Source organism: Lotus japonicus, chromosome 1 (assembly GCF_012489685.1).
Source record: "Lotus japonicus ecotype B-129 chromosome 1, LjGifu_v1.2".
NCBI classification, from domain to species: Eukaryota; Viridiplantae; Streptophyta; class Magnoliopsida; order Fabales; family Fabaceae; genus Lotus; species Lotus japonicus.
In genome coordinates this window covers 40,982,383-40,992,638 of record NC_080041.1, presented here as the reverse complement: position 1 = coordinate 40,992,638, position 10,256 = coordinate 40,982,383, and the positions used below count along the sequence as shown (strand labels likewise).

Here is a 10,256-nt window from a genome sequence, read left to right as displayed (position 1 = left end):
TCTAAGGAAAACGAGAGGAATAAGTATTCGTTATGTGAACTTTTCTTATCTCGCAAAAGTGTATGTTTTGGTTTTAGAGTCGATTTACTAAGTCAAAAGCTTTTGCAGCATTGAGTACTGTTATTGTTTTGTTGTCATTATGAAGACTTGTCTTAATTTCTAAGATTGATCCAAATGGTTTATAAGCATTACATTAAGTTTAACTGGTGTTTTCTTCGAGTCAACTACTTGAGGTCGTAGCTCTAGACTTGAGTAGTAAGTAGCTCGATTAGTGATTTCGTTACGTATTCTTATGAAAGGTGCGATGAGTGGAAGAACCTTGCATCGAAGCTACACAATGGAAGGAATCGAGCCGACGCAGGCAAACAAAAATGTGATCAGATCGGAGTTACAGCTTAGTAAGGAAAGCGCCTAAGGTGAGAGCAACTTACTTGCTAGCTAATTACATAGGCGTCGATAACTTCGACTTGCTTATTTGATTATGATGATGTTGATTGAGCCCGACATATGTGTTGATGATTTGATTGTTGCTATGATTGATGTTAACTGAATCACATGCTTTATATGTGCTAAGTGACTAATCATAGGATGTGTTGATATCTGTGAATATGTTTGTTGGATTATACTAACTGAATTGTGCAATTATATATATATATATATATATATATATATATATATATATATATATATATATATATATATATATATATAGGGAAAGGTCCGAGCCTCTGTCGTTTTAGGGGATCGAGACCTTCTCAGGGAATTACATGGATTCGATGGAATTTTTGGACTTATAGAGTTAGAGATGAAAAGGAATAGAAATTGTTTTACAAATGAAATTCATAATACACTAAACAACATTAGAACACTTTAAAAATATTGATAATCTATTGAAGAATGCTTAGGGCTTGGAAATGAGAAGTGTCGATGATCCTAGTTTTGGGGAAACCTTGTGTGCTTTGGCACCTTTTGCCCGATGGGCAGTATCTTGTTAGGCTACCTAAGGGATAAGTTTGGGAAACTAATAAGTTTCTAAGTACGTTGTACTCTTTTTTCTCACTGGGCAGTTTTTGACCATCTAAAGGATGAGTCAGATGACTCTAGTAGTTATCAAGGGTGTCTGCACTCTTTTGTTGTTGAAATTTGAGGTCGATGATTCGACAATTACCTTAGGGTATCTTAGAGACAATATTCCTAGCTAGACACTTTGCGTTGTGAGGACTGAGGACGATACGATGTTTGGCTAACCATATTGCATCATTCATTCATTTTGAGGTTATGTGGCGGGGCACCAGACCTCATTGGAACCAGTGGTGATTGAAAGATCATGTTTCCACATAAGAACACCAAAGTGTTCTTGAGTAGCAGACATAGTAGCTAAACTACGGGTTATGACCGATCTGATTACAATTAGGTGATAAGAGACACACGAGCAGAAAGGTTAAACACAAGGGCCTGTGTTAGGACTGACTCAGAAGTGCCCAGCCTGTCCGTAGCATTTTTTTTAGTATGACATTGCATATCATACCATTCACTTGATGATTTGGTGATTTGATATTGATGAACATCGTTATGTTATTGATAAATTGATAATGAATGTATGTTGTTATTGCAAACTGAGGATATGATATTGTACGCCATGATAAGACCTATGGAACCAACCATAAGAGATTTGAATTTAGGATGGTATGTTGTATGGAATGTATACCTACATCTAATTTTCTGTCTTCAAGTGCTCCACTAAAATTGCCTAACCCTATCGTCAGCATGCGAAATCAGAAAGGTGCATCTCATATAAGTATGTAGGTCCTGTTAAGTGTTCATCGCAATGTTAACTGTGACATAATAAATATCCATCATTGCTGCACCAACATTTATCGCACTAACAGATGTAAACGTTACACTACTGATTAGCATTTTTAATTGAAAACTCGAGTTAATTTAGTCGGGAAGCTCAGAACGCTCCCGCTTTGCTGTTTCTACCATTTTACACAAGAACTTAATAGGGTTGCAATCAAAAGGATTTGCAAGTGCAGCATGTGCCAGAAATGGAAGCTTTCTCAAAGACCTTCCACTCATTCCCTGTTAACAAATCAAACACAACAGTCAAAATTAAGAGTTAACCACGTCAAGATTGTGAGGTTCAAGATCCACAAGTAGTACTTTTTTCCTACCTCACATGCCTCTGCAGTTTCAAGTAGTTGCTTGCACAGTTGAATGGATGCATCAGGCTCATGAAAATCTGGTGCGCTCAACCTCTCCTTTGCGTTAGCATAATTTGGAAGCATGACATTCTTACAATCCTAACCAAGGAAGTATTATTAGCTGTAACCTGTAAGACTAACAAGGCCATAATGTCTGAATCCGAACAAAGATTAAAATATGAATGGCTTTCTTGTTTCTATAAAAGTTTCCTGGACAAGATTGAGAAGTCTCTTCACCTGAAAACTAGCTAATATCCCTGAACGGATCAGTTCCTGCACGCAAGACCTTAATATTTCATACCGAGCTTGAAGAGTTGGGGGACCAACATATGCTTTGATATCAGCTCGATCAACAAAAGCAATATCTGCAATAAAAGCAATAAATCTGTATGATCCGCAACATATGAAAACAATGCATTTCAAATGAAAATTTATGAGGGAAGTGGATACTGAAGAAACTATTTTAACAAGACATGGGGGTGGTGTTCCCGCTTGGTAGAGAAAGACTATTGTTGTGATGTGCTTTATATGAAAGTGGTGTTATTTTCAGATCTGGGCATATTATTGTTCAGATTTGGCTCCCTTTAGAGGGACTCATTTTAGAGTGTAGAGTAAGTCATCACAGCTGTTGATTGAAAAATTAACGGTTGTGATTGTGATCATATACTTGCACATGTATAGCATTATGGTCAACCATTGATTTTTCTAATGTGAGTCTCACTCTAGAGGAGGAGCATAATCCTTACTGTTCTAGTGCTTATGCTGGCAACATTTTGTAAAAATTTGACTTCCAAATTCAAATACCCCAAACAGGCCATTATGCACTGTACAGGATTCCAACTCCCACCGTTAGTCATGATAAAATCAAGAATTCACTACATCCCAGTATCGGGAAGCTACATCTTCTGTTCTTACTGTTCAAATTATGACCAAAACAGATCTAACTATTCAAATTTATGGGACGACAGGACATAACTTGCAGCCGTAAAATTAAATTTATGAGAACTGATTAAGGCTTACCGATGGCAGCAGTTATGTTGGATGTGGTTAGAATTATCACATTTGGAGCTGATTTTAACTTGTCCAGCTGAGTTAGCAAAGCATTGACAACCTGAAATTGCATATTCAGATTTAAATTGCATTAATACACAAACACACTAAAAAGAGAAAATACCTCCGAATGACACTTAGCGTGTTTGTGTGCAATCTAAATTTTTCAATAGTGGGAAGAAGGGAGTATATTCCAGCCAGGAGCACAGGAGGGAGGCCTTTACCCGAATAGAATCCGAAGGTTCAGAACCAGATAAGGCAGCTTTTCTTGCAGCAGCTAGGCTTTCAACTTCATCTGCAGATTACAAGCATATATGCTCAAGCAGATAAGAACAAAAACATGGGCATTAAGTTGAATTTTGTCCTGTTATGCCTCACCAATCAAAACAAATACTAGATTGCCTTCTTCCTCCACCATTTCTTGAATCTTTTGAAAAAGTTTTGCTACCTTGAAAACAAAGAAACAGTCACGCATTCAACAAACCATACAAAAACACTCATGTATCGGATACTGCATTTTTATGGTTGGCAATTTCAAAGTGTAAGGGATTCTTGGATTAATGTTAACTAAAAAAGACATTTGTCTCGTACATGTAAATATGTAACTGACTTGTTCCTCATCACATTATCTATATATCATGTAAAGAAGACTTATTATGAGAGATTAGACCTAAAATCATGACGTATAATAATCAAATATAGATGATTAAGCTTAAACATTATTAAATGATTACATGATCACATGGCTATGTTTTAATCTTCACCATTTCAAGATATACTCCTCTTATCTCTCTCTCACAATAAATCCGCTCACATGATACATGATAATGAGAATAATAAAATCTTAATAATAAGATCTAATAATAAATAATCAAGATTAAAACATACTCACATGATGTTTTTAAGCAGTAACTTATCATTTTTAAATGGTCATGTAACCATTAAATAACCTTTAATATTGATCATCCATGTATTTAGGGTTTAGGGTTGTCATGGTTAAGATTTACTCTTCTCATTCTCGCTTATAAAGTTCCCTCTTGGTAGATATATCTGCAATATACTCAAGCCAAATAGAGCAAAATTGGTCTCAAAACTCTCACTCTAAGTTTAGCACAGCTCCATACCTAGAGCTCAAACTCATGACCACCATTATGCTAGATCAACTCCATCCCCCAATTGATTTACGACTTTGGTGGACCTACATACCTACACACACCCATCTAGAGGACGTATCAAGGGAGGATACGACATCCTCCAATGAAAAACTACAAACAAGGAAAACTGGTCCAGTTGAAAGATGAAAAAATTCTATCTAAAATTAAGTCTACTCCCAAAGTAATAATGTTCAAGTAAATGTGTTCCCATAAAAAACTGTTATCCATCATATGGAAGTAGAATGGCACCCAAACAACTTTATCCAGTGCTATAGGAAAATATCTGGAGACACTAACCAAAGTTAAAAAAAGTCTTGCCTAATACATAGGAACAAATAATGAAATTCCACATTTTCAGCGTGCAATTCTAAGTTCTATCTACCAAAAGGTGTTCCTCCTAGGTCCTAGCACCCTGAATCAACCAATCCTTAGATCTTACTTAATATAAACTTGCCAGTGGCAATGATACATACAGGAAATTCTATGCCCCACTTAACAGAAAAGAAACCAAGAAGTTTTGGAGTCAATTCGCAATAAGTTTGTGACTTAAGGAAAAAAGAATAAGCAAACCAATGAAAGAGTCATAAACCTAAGTAAAGGCGTTCATGCATACCAGCTTGCCACTTTCGGAGAACCATTTACTGAACAAAGAATGTGCATTCACTTCAATAAGCTGGCAATGTGGGTATCTGAGTGTGTAAAATAAAAAAGGCAAAGGTTAATTTTTGCTCCCTTTATTTACTTGTTTTCACTGGCAAATATCATAACATTACAAATTAATAATAGATCAATGCACCTTAAATTGAATCGAATTGATAGTTTCTGAGCTAATGCTTTGCATAAAGACGTCTTTCCAGTTCCTGGGGGTCCATGTAAAAGAACTATGCTGCAAATATTTAAAAGTCTCAAAAATATCAAATATGTTCACAGTTCAATCATCACACTGAAGATTATCTATGACCTTGGCCATTATTACTTCCCAAAACAGTTTTACTGACAATATAAAAATTAGACAAAAAGAGATAAAGAAACATGCTTTTCTTCATACTTTCTATACAGAAAACAGACTAAATGTTATTATTTGTTGTAAAATACAAACTATTCACTTTCAGTAGGATTCAGTCTCAAAGAAGAGAGTAAATTACGGGCCCAGGGCCGGGCGGCTCGTTGGTGTCCTACGAACTAGCCTACCAAAGGCCGGGCTTATTTGCTAAAAAGGCCATGCTTAGGCTTTGAAAAAACCTTGATTAGTTAAAAAGGCTAGGCCTAGGCTTACAAAAAAGCCCATTAGGCCTGATAGGCCGGCCCACTTACCTAATTATTGTTTTTGATAAATTAATAAATTTAATTGTAACAAAAAATATTAATAAATTTAATATCATGTCTAAAAAATACAAAAATACTAAAAACTAAAAGAGAAGATTCTAAGATGAAAACCTAAATTAGAAAAGTTCTCTCCTTTTGTCTTTCACTCTGTTTTTTTATAGGTAAATGTTAGTTGTTAGTAATGTTTGTAAATTAGTCTCTCCTCAGGGTTCGAACCCTGGACCCTTCACCCTTCATCCCACCCAACCCTTATGTCCCCTAGCTTTTACCACTTGAGCTAACCCTCGAGGACTCTATTAACTCTCACTCTCTCAGCCTCTCACCCAGCAGCCGCTCAACTCCTCAAGGCCTAAAGCAACCGCCGCCAGCCCTCCACTTCCCGTCCGACCACCACCAAGGAGGAGCGGGCACCACCGAGGAGCAACCCCAATGGAGCACGTTCATCGTCCAAGTCACCATAAAGCATGGCCACCACATCATCTCTGATTCAAGGTTCTTTTTCATCTCCCTGTTTCATGATTTCTTAGTTGTGTTTGTTTCAAATAGGTGTATGTTAATGTGGTATCAAACATGTTGTGTTTCAAGTTTAGTTTTAACTTTAGATTCAATGTGGTGGCAGCATCCTGTTTGTGTTTGTTGATATAAATTGAAAATACGCCCGCTGACCTATTAGCTCGTAGCCTATTAGCCCCAAGGCCTATTAGCCTATTGGCCTATTAGCCTCTTTAAGAGGACATTTTTAGGTAAGTAGGCTTTCAAACAGGCTCATAGGCCAGGTCAGGCCTCCTAGAAGGCCAGCCTTAAAATTTGGCCTACGAAAGGCCACAAGCCAAGGCTTGGGTCGCGAGTTCCGAATGAAAGCCAGGCCTAGCCTAGCCCAGCCCATTTCACCCCTATGGCCCACCATCAGCAAGTTGTTATTCTCCTTCCCTTGTTCTTTTTGCAGTGCTATTCTTGGTTTCTAACGTTTGCAAAGAGTTTAAAAAAGATTACAGGTTTTGACAATAAACTTTTGTTTGCCATAGTTCCATAAGCTGCACAATTTTCTCTTCAAGGAATTTGAAGTAAACCACTTAATAAATGTCCAGCTCGTGCTGCCGCTGTATGGAGTTGACTTTCAGGTCCAGAAATTAGGGTTTTACAATTATATATGAATTAATATGATACATATAGTTTGCCCGGCAAGATCATGGACATGAACATTAGAAAACACATGCAATTGTAAAACAAATCTTCAGAACTGCAGATCGTACAAAGAAAGTCAGAGCCAAAACCAAACTAAATAATAACCAAATATTTCAAGTGGTTACCGGTTCCATGAAACTAGAAATGGGTCAACACCCTTTTTAGTAAAGAGCAAAGCACTTGCTGCATAACGTAACAATCGTTGCTTTAGGCCAGATTCATATATTAAGCTGCAAGAGAAATGGTAGACAGTGCAGGTTAAACAAATTTAGATTGTAATTATTAATATTACTTATAAAGAAAAAATAATAATACTTGAATCTGATAAAATATTTCTTGTGTATTTTCATTAATAATACCTGACTATATAGACTACAATATATATAGACTAACAAAGAGATAAAAAGAAACTAAATCTATCTAAACCTATCTCTATTTAAAAGATATTAATCTAAAATAGAGAAACAAAACTTAACTATATCTCTATGAGATAAGACTAATAATAAACTAAATTTTAACAGATATTCAACAATAATATAATAGAATTAGTTGAGGAAAAGCATAGACTACTAAGAAGTATGAACCTTTCCCACATGCCATCAAATTCTTTTGCAGGAAGCATCCACTCATTGAAGCTAGAAGACTGGCCATCAGAGCTTACATCCTCGCACGGTCCTTCCTCGCTAAGCTGACAAAGTAAAACCCAGACAATATTCATGAAGTTCCGAGCTGTGATTCAACTTAAATAAAAACAGAAGAAAGATATTCTATTGTCTAGACTAGAGAGACATACAAATTGACAATGAGGGAATGTGATATTGAATATATAGTGAAACATCGCATAGTTATAAACTCATCTGGTAGTTTACCTAATATATGCGAGAAGATCATTTGACCAAGTAACAAGTATGAAAAGACAGAACGGGAGAAATTGTAGGACCATGTATTAATTCTTGAATATATTAGTTGAACAAGGAGTCAAGGATATGGCAACAGTATTACCTGAAAGACGTGTACAACTGGTTTGACTTGCCAGAACAAAAGAACATTATCATCGTGCATCCCTTCATCTACAAAAAAAGAAAAGCACCAAAATCATAGAAGGAGAAATAAATCTCTCTATCTCTCTGTGTCTAGGGAATGATTGCTTCAAAAGCTCAAGAAGAAAATCCATTTCATCTTAACACTAATCTTCCATTTTGTCAACCTGATTGCTAAACGTGTATTAGGCTATCCGTCTTCACAGGCACTTTATGATAAATGAACTAAACTCTTCATATGAATTGAGTTGAAAGTTTGTTCACCACAATAAACCACTCAATTCAAGTAAGTAAGAGACCAAGAGAAGAGTCTCTGGATTTTCAGATTCAGGGGAAAAAACATCATATTTGAAATGAAATGAGTGAAGCTTCACATCTTGTCACTCCAGAATGATGGAAAGCAGACTTACCACTTACAGTGCAGACAATTAAAAATAAAGAAATGCATAACATACCTGTATCACAAACACAAATTCTTTGCACGTTATCTGTAAGAAACGGTTCATCCGTGGGAACGGGAATGGGTCCTCCACTATAGCTCAAACTCCTCTTTTCAAGCATCCTGAAAATTAGTGGAATGACCATAATTACACACTATCACATTATTCACATAATAATCACAAAGAACGCGATGATGCGATAGATCTCTTAGTTAATACTCCAATTACACTCACAGTAAGCTAGAATTAGGGTAAGAAATTTAATTAGGTAATCTCTGGAGTGTATAGCGATATAAACAAATTGGCATAAAATACAAAAATGATACCTTAAAATTAGCAGTGAAGTATAGGGAAGAAGAGAAAGAGAAGAGATTACCCCTCAACGGCTGAACGGACATGGTCGATTGGAGCTGTGCTGGAAGGTTTTAAGCATACCTCAACTGGAAACAAAATCAAAGTGATTTTTCAGAGTAGAGTGGAAAGAGAAATGAGAGAGAGAGAGAGCGAGAGGGAGGTTCAATTCGTACCAGGGACGAGAACTTTGTCCTCGGAAAACATGAAAGAAGGAAGTGGTGAGTGTTGAGAAGCGACGGCGGGTTGTGAGTGTTGGGAAGCGACGGCGTTTTGGTCGATTGTGGTTGTGGGGTTTTGCTCCGTGTCCATGGGAGCACTCATTTTGCTTTGAGAGAGAGAAATTGAACCACAGTCCTTGTTTTTTTGTCAAAATGGGCGCCAAGAACACAATGCCAATCCTGGTCCTTTTGACTCAACTGGCCTTACAAAAACTTTTTCCCCCCCAACCTTTTTTCAGGCAGAGCTTCATTTTTGCTAAAAAAAAATATCGTCAATATGGCACAACGGTGTTATAATTAATAAGATGATTGATATTAACACTTACTTAGTTACTTTAACCATTTTTTTTAACATAGTCCCATTAATGGGTTAAATTTTTAATTAAATTAGAAGTGGTGCTCATACTTTGAGTGGAGTTCACATCAATATCAACATATTATTGAGAGTATTAAAATTTAAAAAGATGTTCATTTAAGGTCGCAAAACATCGGGTCTCTGATAAACTCATTAAAATAAGTGGGTTAGAAATTTTATGATTTTTTTATGAATAATCATATTAGTCCACTAGGGTCAAATAACTATTTTGGATAACATGAACATCGGGGGCTGTATATATTGTACATTAGTTTATGTTATCGCTTTTGGGTTGAGTCTTTATTTTGATAAGTCTTTTATTTAAAACCAAAACGAAAAAAAAATACATGTTTTTCCGCTTTATTTTGATTTTGAGTTACTAAAGTAACCCCCGAGATGGATTTCTGGATCACAAGATGACTTCGGAAGAGGAGACCAAAAAGGTGACAATTGGCGAACGAAATCTAAAAGTTGGCTGAAAATATGGACTTATTTGCATGGAGTGCGAAGGATCTTCCTGTGATTGATCCAAACTTTATTTGTCATAAGCGGGCTCTCAATCCTGGGGCGAAACCAATTGTTCAGATCAAAAGAAAAATGGGCGAAGAAAATGCATTAGCTATGAAGGTGGAGACAAATAAGTTGTTAGAGGCTGGTTTCTTAAGGGAAGTGAAATATCCAACTTGGTAGTCGAATGTAGTCATGGTAAAGAAGGCAAATGTGCACTGATTATACAGACTTGAATAAGCATTGTCCGAAAGATTCTTACCCTCTGCCAAATATGGACAAGCTCGTGGATAGAGCATCTAGATTTGGAATTTTTAGCCTTATGGATGCATATTCGGGTTATCATCAAATAAGAATATATCAACCTAATGAGGAATAGACAACGTTTATGACTAACCAGGCGAACGATTTTTATCAAACCAT

General features: G+C 36.4%; 1 protein-coding gene across 3 annotated transcripts; it reads right to left on the bottom strand.

Annotated features, from left to right (window-relative positions):
• Positions 1-1,775: 1,775 nt before the first annotated feature.
• LOC130734677 (pachytene checkpoint protein 2 homolog) lies at positions 1,776-9,172 on the bottom strand. 3 transcript variants are annotated; one of them, XM_057587194.1, is made up of 14 exons: positions 8,927-9,167; positions 8,776-8,839; positions 8,415-8,521; positions 7,922-7,989; positions 7,504-7,607; positions 7,045-7,149; positions 5,205-5,294; positions 5,022-5,097; positions 3,633-3,702; positions 3,479-3,549; positions 3,225-3,315; positions 2,442-2,569; positions 2,175-2,303; positions 1,776-2,082 (listed from the first exon to the last, which is right to left on the bottom strand). In XM_057587194.1, exons 1-14 carry the CDS (start codon positions 9,072-9,074, stop codon positions 1,942-1,944), a joined length of 1,392 nt encoding a protein of 463 aa, XP_057443177.1. In that variant the 5' UTR covers positions 9,075-9,167; the 3' UTR covers positions 1,776-1,941. The 3 variants fall into 3 exon arrangements, 1 of the variants encoding a protein (XP_057443177.1); XR_009018041.1 differs by having other exon boundaries at positions 1,860-2,082; positions 2,175-2,332; positions 8,927-9,171; XR_009018042.1 differs by having other exon boundaries at positions 2,063-2,082; positions 2,175-2,340; positions 8,927-9,172.
• Between the last annotated feature and the right edge of the window lie 1,084 nt (positions 9,173-10,256).